Source organism: Jaculus jaculus, chromosome 4, assembly GCF_020740685.1.
Source record: "Jaculus jaculus isolate mJacJac1 chromosome 4, mJacJac1.mat.Y.cur, whole genome shotgun sequence".
NCBI classification, from domain to species: Eukaryota; Metazoa; Chordata; class Mammalia; order Rodentia; family Dipodidae; genus Jaculus; species Jaculus jaculus.
In genome coordinates, this window is record NC_059105.1 from 1,287,368 (window position 1) to 1,302,664 (window position 15,297).

At 55.2% G+C, this 15,297-nt stretch overlaps 1 protein-coding gene across 15 annotated transcripts in view; it reads left to right on the plus strand.

Annotated features, from left to right (window-relative positions):
• The window catches only part of Kif1a (kinesin family member 1A), an 88,688-nt gene that overhangs the window by 67,864 nt on the left and 5,527 nt on the right, over nt 1–15,297 (plus strand). For 9 of the 15 annotated variants that reach the window (XM_045146724.1, XM_045146725.1, XM_045146726.1 and 6 more), the window contains 9 exons: nt 75–180; nt 2,279–2,305; nt 10,158–10,272; nt 11,085–11,218; nt 12,315–12,376; nt 12,735–12,880; nt 13,469–13,669; nt 14,161–14,238; nt 14,826–14,950. In XM_045146724.1, coding sequence (XP_045002659.1) covers nt 75–180; nt 2,279–2,305; nt 10,158–10,272; nt 11,085–11,218; nt 12,315–12,376; nt 12,735–12,880; nt 13,469–13,669; nt 14,161–14,238; nt 14,826–14,950 — 994 coding nt within the window. The remainder of the gene's footprint in view (nt 1–74; nt 181–2,278; nt 2,306–10,157; nt 10,273–11,084; nt 11,219–12,314; nt 12,377–12,734; nt 12,881–13,468; nt 13,670–14,160; nt 14,239–14,825; nt 14,951–15,297) is intronic. The other 6 variants (XM_045146727.1, XM_045146729.1, XM_045146739.1 and 3 more) reach the window with 1 other exon arrangement.

Genomic DNA, 15,297 nt, shown 5'->3' on the forward strand with positions numbered 1-15,297 from the left:
TTGGCTCCCACCCAGATGGAGGCCTTAGCTGGTCCTCCAGGGAAATGACACCTAGCTGTTACCTTTCCCTGCAGGTCGCATCCGAAACACTCCAGAAACTGACGAGTCCCTGATAGACCCCAACATCTTGTCTCTCAACATCCTTTCATCTGGATATGTCCACCCAGCCCAGGATGACCGGTGAGTTCCACAAGGGGTGGGAGGACCACACACCCGGCTGACCATTTGCCTGGTCACAAGTCAGCATCCAGCCTGCTATGGCCTCCACTGACCCAGCCCTACAGCCTTCCTGCCCTTTGTTCTGACACTTAAGGGGACAGTGCAGTGAGTGGAGGCCATGGGTCTCCAGATGTCTTGGCTTACTTAATGGCAGTATCTCCATCTTTGGTTCTCACACTCATGTCATTCCATTACTTGGTGGGGACTGGCTTGGGCTCAAAGCATGAGTTACGTCCTATCCCTAGAAATCCATGGAGACCACCCTACTGTGGGGGAGTTTGTAGCCTCTAGCAGAGGTCCCAGGGACACAGGTCAAAGGGACAATCCATAGTTCATGGAGCGGGTGGTTCAGCAACTTTGGGTAGAGGTGTGGTTGTGGAGCCCCTTGTCACATGCTTGTCCCTTTCCAAGTTCCTGGCAGTCTCAGCTCACCCTCATCTGAGCAGTGGAGGCAGTGGAGCCCAGGAATGTCCTGAACAGCCCAGGTGCTGCCAGGACGCACGGGTATAAGAGAGGTCACACTGAGGATGACTGGGGCCCAGGCACTGAGAGCTGCCCTATGGGGAGGAAGTCCAACTGGGTGTGACTTTCTGAGATGCTGCCTTTCAGAGGTTAGGGGCAGGGGAATTTGGCAGGTGTTCCAAGCCCCAGCTTGGCTGATCCCCAGTTGCCTGACCTGATCCAGCACCCAGGAGCCAAGAGCTGACCCTGAGCTGGAGCCAGGGCTATGTTTGTGGGAAACTGTCTTTGAGGGCCGGATGTTCCTGGAGAGGGGCATGAGGGCTGTAAGGAGCAGAGTGGGCCACAAGGCAGTGTCGCAGGACCGTCTTTGCTGAGCTCAGCCTTCTTCATGAACACCCAGCGAAGGCTTGTCCTCCCTCAGCACCAAGAGTGATGTGACAGCTTGAGTGGAAAACTGGCCTGGGGTAGAGGAAGGCTGGGCAGCAGTGGAAATCATAAGGGCAGAGACCTGGATGGGCAGATGTGACCCTTGTCCTTGCTCCGTAGATATGACAGGTTGGAGTTCATACCTGGGAGGGGGAGAGGGACAGATAGTAGGGTGAGCTGGGACCTAGGGCTTCCTCTGGCCTTGCATCTCCTGTCACTCTGAGAAGTGCACCCTGGTGAGGCACAGAGGCCTGGTACCCCCTCTACGGGTGTTGCTGGTGCCTGTGGGCCACTCTGCCTGGGCCATGAGGGATCAGGATCTCAGAGAGAGTGACTGAGGTTATGAGGGTCTGTCTGCCACTGAGCCATGCCCATGGCCTGGGAATGACCTCCTTCCCTTGACTTCTGACCCTCCTTGATGCAAGTGACTCCCAGATTCTGGGGACAGAAAGGGAGTGGCAGGACAGGAGAGGGGCGATGGTTCCTTCTAGGCCTCCTGCCCCAGCCATCTCCCTGTACTGAGGACCCGATTCTGGGCTTCTGTCACACTCCCCAGCCCAGCTGCTCTGGGTGCTCTTTGTCCGTCTGGCTAGGCAGAGGGTGATGGGGAAGTCAGAGGTGCCCTAGCCCCAGCCTCACAAGCTTCTGTCCTATTTGCTGGGGCCTGTAAGAGGTGAGGGTCCATTTGGACCCATGCCTGAGCTCAGGGCCCTAATGTCCCAGGAGGAGAGAGGGCACACCCAGGGGAGGGCAGGTATAATACCGATGCAGTGGCATCTCACTTGGTTCCTGCCCTTACTGCCCTTGCTGGTGCAGCCCCAGCCTTCCTTGCCCCAGGAAAGTGCCAGGCACGCTCCTCCTCCCATGGCTGCCTCCCTGAAGGCCCGCAGGCCCCCGGCTTTCTGTTCTCTGGACACGGCTGACATACTGGCAGCTCATCATGGCCAAAGCTGGGGACCAGTCTGGCTCTGCCAGGGTCACGGGCTACCATGTGCTTCAATACACCTGGGCCTCCTCCTGCTCCAAGGTCCCTTGCTTCACTGCCTCCCTGTCCCTGAGCAGGCCTGCCAGCCACACGCGGCTGCCCCTGCTGTCCCTCGCTACCGCTGCCCTCCTGTCCTGCTGCCTACCCGCCGCCCTTCACTAACGTGTGGTTGTTTGTGTTTTGCAGGCAGTTTCTTGATTCGGACATACCTAGGTATCATTTTTGTCCCTTGGTTTTATTTCAGCCCCTTACCTTCCCTCCCCCTTACCTGGTCACCTACACCACCCTGAAATTTTAATTTCCAGCTTTTTTGATCCCTCATAAACTTGCTTACCTTTCCTTCCTGTTTCTCCCTCTTTAACTTTATTTCCTTGGGATATTCTGTTTTTCTTTTTCCTTTTCCTCGCTCATCCCCATCCTCCTGGCTGAGTCCCTCCTGCCCCCTCTTGCCTCCATTATTGATTTCGGCTGCTTTTGTAGTTTCCCATCCCTGTAGACACTGGCTGGCTTCCCACTCCTCTCACCCCCGGCCTCCCATGCCCACCCCCAGCCTGGCCAGAGTGGGCATAGGCATTCCTTGCATGCAGGCTGGCCTATGGGGCTGCACCAGCTCATGAGGGCCCACCACTCCCTGTAAGGGGCCTACTTGGGCAGAGCCAGGCCCAGGGCCTGGGAGCAGGCAACCCTCACTGACAGGCGGCTCCTGCACACCCTCCTTCCACAGCTCCCTGTGAGCCTTGCCAGGCCAGGCTGGAGAAGAGACAGGGCTCTAGCCTCACCTGCCCCTGGCCTCAGACTTCCTTTTTGGAAGTGGCAGGCAATACTTGTAGAAAGAGACCAGCAGGTCACTGAACACGGCTTGTCCCAGATTTAAGTCCACCGCAGGTGTTGAGTCCTTTAGGGGAGACTGTTGCAACTCCCTGCCTCTGGCTCAGGAGAGGATCCTGTGCCCTGGCCTGGGCAAGGATTCAGTGACACGCTGGGGAATGATGGCCTCCAAGCTCCTAATCCAGGCTGGTCTAGGAAGAACTCAGGACTGTTTCAAATGGCACCAACTTCTGTGACCCTGTGGGCCGGTGTCTAGAACTTCCTGGTGGTTGTAGATCTTTCTGGTTGTTGTAGATCCTCCACTGTATGGAAGTCATGAACATTTGTTTCTTTTGGCTGCATAGCCTGAGATGCTGGTGCCAGACCAGGCAAGAGCCCCAAGGTAGTGTGGACACAGCTGGTTGGAGGCTGTCTTTGTCAGATCCTGGCTGTGGTTGTCATTGCAGATGGCATCCATGACTGTGCCTAGGAAGCTGTAGGTGAGGCCCCGCTGTGACCAGGAAGACTCACAGGGCGTGGGGCTGTGGCTGTTCATGACATATTCCTTGGCCATGTCCATGGACCCACATGTGCCACTGAACAAATCTTTTTCAAATGAGTCTGTGGGCCAGGAGCCCCACTAACCTGGAGCTTGATGAGGTGGGGCTGCCAAGAGACTCCTGCAGGGGTGGCTACCCAAGCAGGGACCATAGCCCTTCCAAGCCCAAGCTCCAGCTCCCTCTTCCCACTGAGATCCACTGGGTGGGCTTATCTGAGTGGGCCCTGGAGGCAAGGGTGATTTGGGATTAGATTCCCACCTGCTGCTGTCTCCTGGGCATCCAGAAACTTCCAGGACCATCAACTTGAGCTCATGAAAGCACAGGGGAGGGGCAGGTATTCTATCTTTTATTCAAGTGTGGGTTTATCCAGCGCCCATGTTCCACAGCTTCTGTGTGTTTGAGCTCCTTACCAGCTACAAACACCTTGTGCCTCCAAAAGGCTTCTGGGAGAAAGAAGCAAGCAGGGCAGGAGAGAACTGTCCTCTTTCTCTGTAGGGCCTCCTTTGTTAGCCCTTAGGCTTCAGGAGCCCGTGCCTGTTCACCTAGGGGTGGGGGCTTGCCCTCTTGTGACTATTTCCCCTTTAGTGATGAGCTCAGTGGCTCTCATGGGCAGCAGGCCTGGGGCTTGATCTTCAAGAAGAGGTTTTGGGAAGAAAGAAAGGGAAGGAAGGAGGGAGGGAAGAAGGAAGAAAGAAAGGAAGGAAAGGAGAGAGGGGAAGAGGGAGGGGGTCAGGCCCCAGACTGACACTTGAGCCTCCTAGGTCCAGTTCTGCAGGCAGGGATCCAGTGTAGTTGCCAATACCATCTGCGGGGGGAGGAGATGAACTTGTCCCAGACTTCTGGAGTGCACAGAGATCTTGAGGCCACATGGCTGAGCTTGAGCCATCTACTGGTTTGTGAATGTGGACAAGTGCTAGAACCTTCTGGAACTTTGCTCTCGTTCCTTGTGGATGAGGTTGATGGTCGCTGTTGGCTCAGATTGTGGCAGGGATTGATCTGGCATGTGCCAAACTCTCAACTCGGACCCAACATCAGAAGCTGAGGCCCACTCATACTGTCAGTACTACCTAGGTGGCATTGGGGGTGAAAATACATGTGTGTTAGCCTAACCACTAAGGGTCACACACAAGCCCCCATGAGCGTTACAGAGCATAAAGGTGGGGTGCTTGTAAAAAGCTAGTTTCAAGAAGCTCCATCCTGACACGTGAGCCCCTTGCTTGGGGTTTCTCACTGCCGGCCCTGAGCTCTGGGATGGTCTGGTCAGTTAGAAGGGACAAGAAGGTTCCATAAAGCCCAGGTTTCCTCCTGAAGTGTCTGTGGGAAGCTGAGGAGAAGCTGGGTCCTGGCTCCCTCCAAGCCTAGCAGGGCCCCATTCTGATGCCTGACCCTCCAGAGGAGGCCTTTTCCCCTTCTGTCCTTCCTGCTGTGGCATCTGCAAGCCCGCAGCATTTGCTCTTTCAGGCATCTCTCCCTCAGTTATGTGAGCCACTTCTGTGGGATTCAAGATGACATTAGGAATTGTATGTCCAGAAGCCAAAGTCTCCTGGGACCCTCATTCACTCTCGGCTCCACTGTAGGTGTTGACTAAGCAGGTCTATCGTTGCCTTGAGACAAAGGGCGGGATGGGGCCTCTGAATCAGGATCCAGCTAACTCCAGGTATTGTGAACCTCCTTGCACAGGGCAGGGGCAGGAGCACACCCAATGGGGAAATAATACCAAGAGGAAGCTGCTCGGCAAGCAGGGTAAGGAATAGGGCAGCAGATCCCTGTGTCTGCCAGGATGAGCAGCTGCCCAGGATTTCCCCACAGGTCAGGATCCTCTAGGGCTGGGCCTGTACATGTGGACTAAGAAGCTGTCCCTGCTGGGCTGCAGCTCCAACACCTGCCAGCTAGAACCTGGACAGAGCCGCATCCTGCTTTCTGGGTTCCTGTATGTTCCCACACTGTGGTGGGTCAGGGTGAAGCGATCTCTAACCACCTCCCCTCCTCCTGGTCCACCTGCCATCCCAGCTCCTTAGCACAAATCTTTGGCAGCCTTCACGTGTAGCACCTCCTCTTCCAGGCTGCCCCAAATCACCTACCTAGTTCAGCGCCTTTGTATTCCCTGCCTTGGCCAGGCTTTGAACTCTACAGGGAGAGACCAGGTTCCCCATAGGACAGAGCCTGCAGGCAGACTGCAGTCAGGCCAAGAGGGAGTCATACCTACTCTCAGGATCTGGCAAGGTGAGCCAGACTGATCCTGACCTAGCCAGAGGTGGAGAGCCACACTGACGTACAGGGAGGCTCAGCTCCTTGAGGTGCTGATTAGGTCATTGTACCATCAGTCCCAGAAGAGGGTCTAGTTGCATTTAGCTCCTGTTCGTCCTAGGCACAGCAGGGGATAGTGCTCAGCAGCGTGTCATGTCACATCTGGGTCCTGTACTTAGGGTCCACAAATACAAGTCTCAGGTTGGGCGTACTTCCCCTGCTCTTAGCTGTATGGTCAGTCCTGTTCCCATCAAGCCTCCAAGGTAGAGAACTCTCCTGAGACAGTCACATTCAATGATGTTAGGTGGCTTTTGTAGAGAAACTGTGCCTCTTTCTGTAGAAATAAACTTCCCAGAGCATCATGGGTTTCTAGCTACAGCCTTGAGCCTAGAGTCAAAGTCATGGAGCAGTTAAAATACACATTGATGACCATGGACAGCAGGCACAATTCATAGTGCTGATTGAAATAAGCTATAAACTTCATCAAAAAGTGATGATGTTGATTTACAAATAGCAGAGCACTGTGATGGGAACACCCATGTCACAGTGACCATGGGCGTATACAGTGAGGGTGTCACACTCAGGCTCATATTACTGCAGAAATCACCCACCAAGAGCAGGTTGTGGGAAAAAAGTTTATTTTGGCTTACAGGCTCGAGGGGAAGCTCCAGGATGGCAGGGGAAAACAATGGCATGTGCAGAGGGTGGACATCACCCCTTGGCCAACATAAGGTGGACAACAGGAACAGGAGAGTGTGCCACACACTGGCATGGGGAAACTGGCTATAACACCCAAAAGCCCCAACAATACACTGCCTCTAGGAGGCATTAATTCCCAAATCTCCATCAGCTGGGAACCTAGCATTCAGAACACCTGTTTATGGGGGACACCTGAATCAAACCACCACAGAGGGTGAGGCAAGAGAAGTCTTTAAAGGATTTTTCAGGATTGCATCTGGATTTTTGAAAGCAGTCACTTTTGGCCACAAGTCAATGCCTAGGGTGACGCTGGTGGATTGATCGGGCCTCCAGCCAGCGTCCCTGCGGCAGTGCTTGTGCAGGGTTGTATCGGCCTCTGCACACCTGTGGTACTGATGGCTTCACAACAGTCCCTCTTAGGCGGTAACTCTTCCCATGGCCTCCTAGGGTTACTTAGCTGTGGTTGACACTGGCATCTCCATTTTGACTCTGACGATGTCCATCTTCCTTTCACAGTGTCACACACAGAATGACCCACACTCTGTGGAGCCCCAGGTTCCCATGATATGTCTTTCTAGAGGCCAGGTGAGATCCATCTACCTGGGCCTCTGGCAGGAGTCAGCGAGTCTCAACAGCTCTGGGTTCCCAAATATGAGCATAGACCTTCATGTCAGGCAGTGCAAACATGTGTTCCCAAGTTGCACACATGGGAACGTGGGACCGGTTCCCCATGTCCTGCTGCCTGTGATGAGAGTGCAGGTGTAGGTGAGTGCCCCATGGTCCCTGCTGTCATCTCTGTTAGCAGGCCTTGGTTACCAAGTGTGTCGTTCCCTACATGAGTCCTTTCCTGCCTGAACACTGACTCCTGAGTTACGAGCTCAGTTTGGATGTCCTGTTTGTAGGTCTCTAAGAGCAGCTTCCACCTTCCAGAATGTATGAGAGCTATTCAACAAGCTCCCTGGGTCTCCACCCAGAATGTGAGGACCAAATGGAGTTGGGACGTTAGCCATAGGCCCTGTCATTCCTCCCTCTCAAGGCTCTAGGCTGCAGAAGGAGCCCTGCGGTCTGGTTTTCCTCCCGGGGAGGACCCCTTGTCAACTCCCTGTGCTCTGCAGGGTCACCTTCCAGTTTCTCTGAGAACTGGGTGTTGATCATGGTGCCCACACAACACAAGTCATACCAGGCAGGCTGCCTGCACCTGCTCCTGCCCTGCCGCAGCCTTCTCCCTGTTGTCCCTTCTGGTTCTTACTGTGGGTAGTGTGAGGCATCCCTTTGCAGAGGCTTCAGGGATGCAAGAGTCTCCACATATGGCTGAAACCCTCCCTTTCTCAAGGTGCTAGAGTCTACTTATGTGGAACCATGCCAGATGTGGGCCAAGGACTGGTCACATGGCCTCGTGTGTGCAGCCTCACCTAAGGACACCAGTTGGCAGCCAAAGCCAATGGTCGACTGTTCTTTTGAAAATAACCTGTTAGCAGCATCATGGTTATGCCCATGTCAGAATCTGCCCTGGCTGGCCATCTGGGCACTAGAATAGGGGAGTGACTGGAAAGGCTCCATCCTTCTGTGGACATGGGTACAGTAGAGCAGTCAGGCCTTAAGAGAGATTCCAGGGCTGGAGAGATGGCTTAGTGGTGAAGGCATTTGCCTGCAAAGCCAAAGGACCTGGGTTCAATTCCCCAGGACCCATGTGAGCCAGATGCACAAGGTGGTACATGACTCTGGAGTTTGTTTGCAGTGGCTGGAGGCACGGACACAGCCATTCATTCTCTATCTGACTCTATATATATCCAATTCTTTCTCTTTCTCAAATAAATAAAATCATTTATTTTTTTTTAAAAGAGAGAGATTCCAACTTGCTCAGATCTCAGGAGGTCTGGGCCCAGTCTTGACTAGACTGAAGAATCCATTGCTAAGATGCTTAAGACCACAGTGGCCTAGTGTGGAAGCAGGTCTGCTTTCTGTTCACATGGGCCTGGGCACAAGACCATTTCAGACTCAGCCAGCAGAGCTTACTCCATCCCCATGAATAGCCCCAGCTGAGCTCTGGGGCCACGCTATCCTGACCAGGCTCATCCCTTGGGTGTCCCACTCAGGGTGGAGGGCAAGGCCCAGAACAGGTTAGGGCATGTCCCCTGAAGAGGGAGCCGAGCTGGATAGATCTGACTCTGCAAGGGCACAAGGGGGTCCCAGATGACACATGCAGAAAGATGCTGCAGACTTCTACTTCAGAGGCAGAGGACAGCACGGGAGGGTACGGGGCTCAAGCAGGAGTGACAGGGCTGGTGGGTCTTTGGGGGCTGGACCTACCCAAATATCCTTGGGGTTGTGACACTGGCTCTCGTCCCCTGCCAACCCCAACCCTCGCGTTTTCACAGGTTAGCTCATTAGCTCTGAAGGGCATCGTGAACAGTGGGGAGTTACTGCCCCATTGTACAGTAGAGACATAGAGGTGACCCTCAGGGTCATATACCAGAAGTAGCTCCATGGCACCAGAAGTTGCCAGTCTGGGAGCCATGGGGCCAGGCTGGGGCTGCAGTGGGCCCCTCAGCAGCTCTGTTGGCATGGCGGGCCTGTTTTGACATGTCACTCTCTTCTGTGTGTGTGCGTGTGTCTTGGCTGCACCCTTAGCGTTTCCTTTGGAAATGATACTAGGTACAGGCACCATTCTCTTTCGCTCTCGCTCGCTCTGTGTCCCCTACCTTTATCCTCTGGTGGCTGCTGCTATTCTCCATGTTCTAGTTGCCCGCTGTCCCACTCCCCGTGGACCTGTCCTTAGTGACATATGCCTGAAAGTGGCTCTGTCCAGCTTGCTTGATTCCATGTCCCTGACCTGCTGACCACATGCCCTGGCAGTGTCATGCAGGAGGCCAGGTAATGCAGCACCAGCTGAGTCTCGCCATGGCCATGTGCCTCATAGCAAGCCTGCTGGTGTCCTAAAGGGCCTGGCCATGTGGGAGTGTGTATTGCTACCCAGCTGTCTGTGCTGGCAGGTTGAAACTGTCTTTGTGAGGATGCTTGGATGGGAACGGTGTCTATGGAATGGCTGTGTTGTGAATTGAGGCAAATTTCCTCCCTGAAACCAACAGTCCCCGGGAGGAATTACAGGAAATTTGGGTGGACGGAGCGGACATTGCATAACAGCCATCCACCAGAGGAGGGGTCTGAAGGACTGTGGAGCCAGGTGGGGGTGGAGAGGAACCTGTGGTGGATTGTGGGCAGGGCTGGGGCCCCAGTCGAAGTTAGGAACAGAGGTGAGAACCTCTGCTTCCATGGAGCCTCTCTCAGAGGCCCATGAGACACCACTGTCATGGGCACCAGTTCACACCAAGCATCCTCCCTCAGGGCCTTCTGGTAGAAGATGAGCTGAAGAGGGCTTCAGCAGACACGGGCAGATCCCTGGTGGAGCGTCCTTCCTCAGTCTGAGGCTGGGTGGCCCTCCCCTCCCCCTCCCTCCTTTCCCCCTTCCCCTTAGTGTGTCTTAGAATCACCTCCTGCTTCCCTCTCCTCCCCTCCTCACCATGGAGCTAAGGAACTGGGGCTGGTGGGCAATGCCCCGTGGAGACCCCTGCCTGACTCCTGGGCCTGAGTGAGGAGCGGTCTACTTCTGATGCCACCTCCCGAGCTTCCCGACCTGTGACTAATAGTTCTCCCTGCGGTTGTCCTGTACCTGTGTCTGTCTGTCTGCATGTTCCCATTCCTGCTGGGAGCCACCCCACATGTTGTCATTCCCCTCATCTGCTTTCTTTTAGGACCTTCTTCCAGTTTGAGGCGGCTTGGGATAGCTCCATGCACAACTCTCTCCTGCTAAATCGTGTCACCCCTTACCGGGAGAAAATCTACATGACTCTCTCTGCTTACATTGAGGCAAGATATCCATGCCCAAGGAACCCCCAAAGCTTGAGGTGTTCACATAGCAGCAGTGAGCACCAGTCGGCCCGTTCTCTTCTCAGAGAAAACCTCAAGTCCTGCAGTAAACCCATGTGTTTACAGTAGCGATCTTTACAGTTAATCCCTCCAGTGCCCTTAGTGGCTGAGTTTCAGCTTTGGGCTTGCAAGATGACTGTCCCACCAGAGGCAGCAGCCTTCTTCCATAGCATAGCTGGAGGCTGGAGCAAGGCTGTTCCCAACTTTGTGCAGCAGTGATGGACAAGAAGGTTTGGGGGTGGCGAGGGCCACGCCACCCACAAGGGCACACCTCTTCTTAGAGATAAGTTGCTCTGGCTGTCAGGTGTGGGACCGTCACAGGGCTAGTGACGAGGTAGACTGAGAAATGCTGGCAGAGCTCTGTCTCCACTTGGGACGCTCCCACTGTGCACAGTTGGAGTTAGTATGTATCACAGTGAGGGGTTTGCTCTGTGTGTGTGTGAGCCTGGCCAGGGTTGTCCCTGACCCTCATGGAAGATTCAGGATATATCCCTGGTTTGATGGTGAGGTGGCCAGGGAGAGGCACAGGTCTGGGTCCCACCCTCGGCACTGGAGGGGCAGGGCCCTGGGAGCACAGACCCTTCCACAGGGCAGAGATCCCACTAAAGCCACCCCCCCTCACCGCGCTTCAGCGGCCTCCAATGTGGCTCTTCAGCCCTAGAGGACGATGGGAAGGAGGGACCAAGCCTTAGTAAGCTAGGCCTGAGGACTGCGGGGTGACTCTCTGTCCAGCAGCCTCTCATCTGTCACAGATGGAGAACTGCACCCAGCCAGCTGTCATCACCAAGGACTTCTGCATGGTTTTCTACTCCCGTGATGCCAAGCTGCCGGCCTCACGCTCCATCCGCAGCCTGTTTGGTAGTGGGAGCCTACGGGCCACAGAAGGGTGAGCCTCCTGGAATGGGCTGGTGGAGGGGGCCCACCCAGGGGCGGAGGGGACCACATCTTCCCACCTTGGGCCTAGTGAGGATCATGCTAGTCTTAGCATGGAGACCTGCCTTGATGTCCTAAAAGTCTGTCACTCCTGTGACTTGGACCAGGGAGCCCTGAGTTCCGGTTCAGGCTGGCAGAATAAGGATCGCCACAGCCTGCCAGTTTCGGTTTGTCCCACCAGCCACATGGTGGACCAGCAGAGGAAGCAGCAGCATGCTAAGGGGGTGTTCAGGGAGGCAGGAAGGCCTGTGCCCTCTTGGGGCCTCCTTGCCACCCCCACAGGAGTCCATACTATCGGAACAACATGCAGGACAGAGGAGAAATTGGGACAGAACGGAACTTTAAGTGAGATGTGAGTTGAGTGGTGCATCCTAGAGAGTGGAGGACTCCAGAGTCAGTCAGGCCTCAGACACTGGGACCAGAGACCTCTAACAATCAGGCCATGTCCTGCAGAGCACAGAGCTGAGACCACAGGGCAGTGGAAAGGGACTGCCCTTTGTGGCACTGGAGTGCCAGGGCTGTGGGTACTGTGGTCACCACCAACATGGGCCACTACCGTATAGACCCAGTGTCCATTCCCACTTTGGGCGTAGCCAAAGGGAAGGAGGTTGAGGGTCAGGACTCAGTGACTTGCAGGGTCCAGCTCAACAAGATGGCTGGAAGATTAGTGTTCAGGCAACAGGAAGACTTCACTCTGGGGTATTGGCCATGCTGATGTTGGGATCAAATGTGTTCATACCGTCATGTGCCCTGACTCCCTTAGGTGCTCCAGCCTCTGTGAAGAGCCATGTTGTGCCTCACAGAGCTGAGGCCCTGTGGGATCCTGGCCTTGGGCTGGGGTCAGTCAGGGCCATGGGCCTGGAATGAGGACTGCATGGGGCTGCGGCTCAGGGCCCAACCCACCGCTGCTCAGGAGAGGCCACTTGCCTCTGCACTGTGATGAGACCTGTGCCCAGTGTGTGTGATGGTGGTGAGCTGCTTCCAGATCTGCCTGCCTGTCCCCATTGTGGTGCCTAATGACCATGTATTCCCTCCTTCTACTCCCTCAGAAACCGTGTGACGGGTGTGTATGAACTCAGCCTGTGCCATGTGGCTGACGCAGGTAGCCCAGGTAGGAGAGTACCCTGTTTACACTCTCCTGCCCTGTTTAGCCTCCACTCCCTTTGGGGTAACCTGGGGCCCTCACTGCAAAGTTCAAGTTCTTACTTTGTGGCATTCAAGGGTTCTTAGATGGGAGAACAAGGGGAGTCAGGTTTGGTGGCCCCTGCAGCCACTCATCAGTCACATTCTATGGGTAAGGGACTGTCAGACAACTTCCTGTGGGGGCCAGCATGGCCCTGTGGCCTCACAGTGAACCACAACCCCAAGGAGTGTAGCTTGATCCCCGAGAAGAGGTCTGGGCAGCTAGCCCCCCAGCGTGGGAGGAGCCTGGTGCCCCTCAGAAGAACCCAGCGTGTGTCCTCTGGTAGGGATGCAGCGGCGGCGCCGGCGGGTGCTGGATACATCAGTGGCCTATGTCCGAGGCGAGGAAAACCTGGCTGGCTGGAGGCCACGGAGTGACAGCCTAATCCTGGACCACCAGTGGGAGCTGGAAAAGCTGAGCCTCTTACAGGAGGTACGTATGGAGCAAGATTGCTGGGGCCCCAGAAGCACAGTAGGATGAGGCAGTTGTTGCCAGTTCCATTGTAGCCTTGACGCAGCAAAGCTGGAGACGCTCCAGTGCCAGGTACCCAGTGCTTCGTGAGACCATGGTCAGAGAGTTACAGACCACTCTTAGAGTAGAGCACGGGCTTGTAAACTGCCCACCCGCAAAACATATCCATCTTAGGACAGAAGGTTTACTCTCCTTGCAAGCAGACTATGGGGCTTTGAGACAGGGATGGCAGCGAAGCCTAGAGAGAGAAATGAGTGATGTCACGTAAGCCACCCTCCAAAGTCGGCATTCCCTGTCCAGTCACAGGTTTGCGCAGAAAGTGGGTTGGGCCCTGAGCCGCAGCCCCATGCAGCCCCCATGAATCGGATAGAGCTCACAGCAGGGCCCACAGGAACTGGTGGGCTGTAAGAAATACCACAGGGTTCACCTGGGAGTGCTGAATCCTGCTAGTAATGTGGCCCTTGGGGCACTGCTGCTTGGTAGGGCCAGTGAGGCCGCTGGTCCATCCCATCTGGCTGGTGTCACCACTCACTGGGACTCTCCTGGCAGGTGGAGAAAACACGACACTACCTACTCCTGCGGGAGAAGCTGGAGACCACCCAGCGGCCCTGTCCTGAGGCACTGTCTCCAGCCTCCAGTGAAGACTCTGAATCCCGCAGTTCTTCTGGTGCCTCCTCCCCACTGTCAGCTGAGGGCCGTCCATCACCCCTGGAAACTCCCAGTGAGAGGCAGAGGGAGCTTGCCGTCAAGGTAGGTGGGGCCAGTGAACATGGTGGTCAAGGCTCAGCCCTCATGGGCCCTGATTATTTGGAGTGCCCCAGTGGCTCAGCCTAGTCATACCTGGCTCCAATCAGAGATACCGGAAGCTAGAGGATGGGGAGATTAGGGAGTCCTCACCACCAATGCTCTACCCCATTGCATTTTTCTAAGAGCCTCAGTCTGCCCTCCCCTCTCTTGAACCCTTGAACTGATTAGGAAGCTCATGACCTCCTTCTTGAGCTGGTCTTTATGCTGCCAGGCAGGCCACCCTGGAGGCCTCACGTCTTCAGACAGTGTTGGGTCCCATTCTTCTGCCTCCAGAGGGATCTCCCGGCTCACCCTGTCCCCTGGGCAAGTGGATGCGCCATCCACCTTAGTCCACTGTGCTCAAGCTGTTCCCACATGCCAGTACGTGGGTAAGGGCGGTTGGAGGTCAGAAGCTGAGCTGGGCGGAGGGGTCTGACCGTGTGCTTTGTCGGCAGTGCTTACGTCTCCTCACGCACACGTTCAACAGAGAGTACACCCACAGCCACGTGTGCATCAGTGCCAGTGAAAGCAAGGTGAGTGGGGCCCCAGGTGCCTGCAGGGATCCCAGAATTCCTCAGTACATTAGTCAGGAGAAGTTCTGGCTCCATCAGTCAAAGGCAGTGAGGGTTTTCTTAAGATCTCGCTTCTTATAGCCTAGTGGGACACCTCACGGCTAAGCAACCAGTTTTCCTAGGCCCAGGGGTCAAGGAAGCTGGAATGTGTGTGAGAGGTCAGCCCAGCTCAGGGCCATCTGGTATCTCCCTAGGCTGGCTCCCACTCTCTTCCTATCCCCTTGGCATCATCTTTCCTCCTGTGTCCCTTGTCCTATAAGCCCATATCCCCTCCAAAGCTAGACAGATCCTAGACCTCCTCCCTGTAGCCTCTGGAAGCATTTCAGGCCTGCCTGGAACCCACCTGGCTCAGGGGAGTGTGAAGCGCTGGGAGAGGAAGGCAGGCCTGTGATGGGTCTAGGAGAAGGCCAGTAGTGCCTGAGCAGAGGTCGCCTTGAGCTGATGATGAAAAGAAGGATTGATGTGCACTAAACAGAAAGAAAAGTGCAGGCAAAACCCACTCCCTGGCCCAGAAACTGGCCTCTGAGAAAGCCTTCCTTCCTCCACAGCTCTCAGAGATGTCTGTCACCCTGATGCGGGACCCATCCATGTCCCCTCTGGGCACAACTACACTTACTCCCTCCTCCACCTGTCCCTCTCTGATTGAAGGGCGCTATGGTTCCACTGACATAAGGTGAGTAAGCTCTGCCCTGCTGGGGAAGCTTCCAGTACCTGTAGTTGACCAGTGTTGGTGGTTGTGACTCAGGACATGGGGAATAGAGAGAGAGGTCTCAGGGCTACAAGGCCTGTAGTGACCACAGAGAAATGCAGGGCCTAGTGTAAGGGGGTGCTGTCCTCCCAGAGGGCTCCCGCCCATTTAGCTCCACTTCTGCATCAAGGCCTCCACCTCCTAGGAGTAGGGTAAAGAACAGATGCCAAGACGCACTGTTGAACAAACCCAGAAACAGGTGAATAAACAGAAGTACCCTTTTCCAAGGACAGGGCTAATCAAATACTCAGTGAGGAAAAAGTTGTAAAACG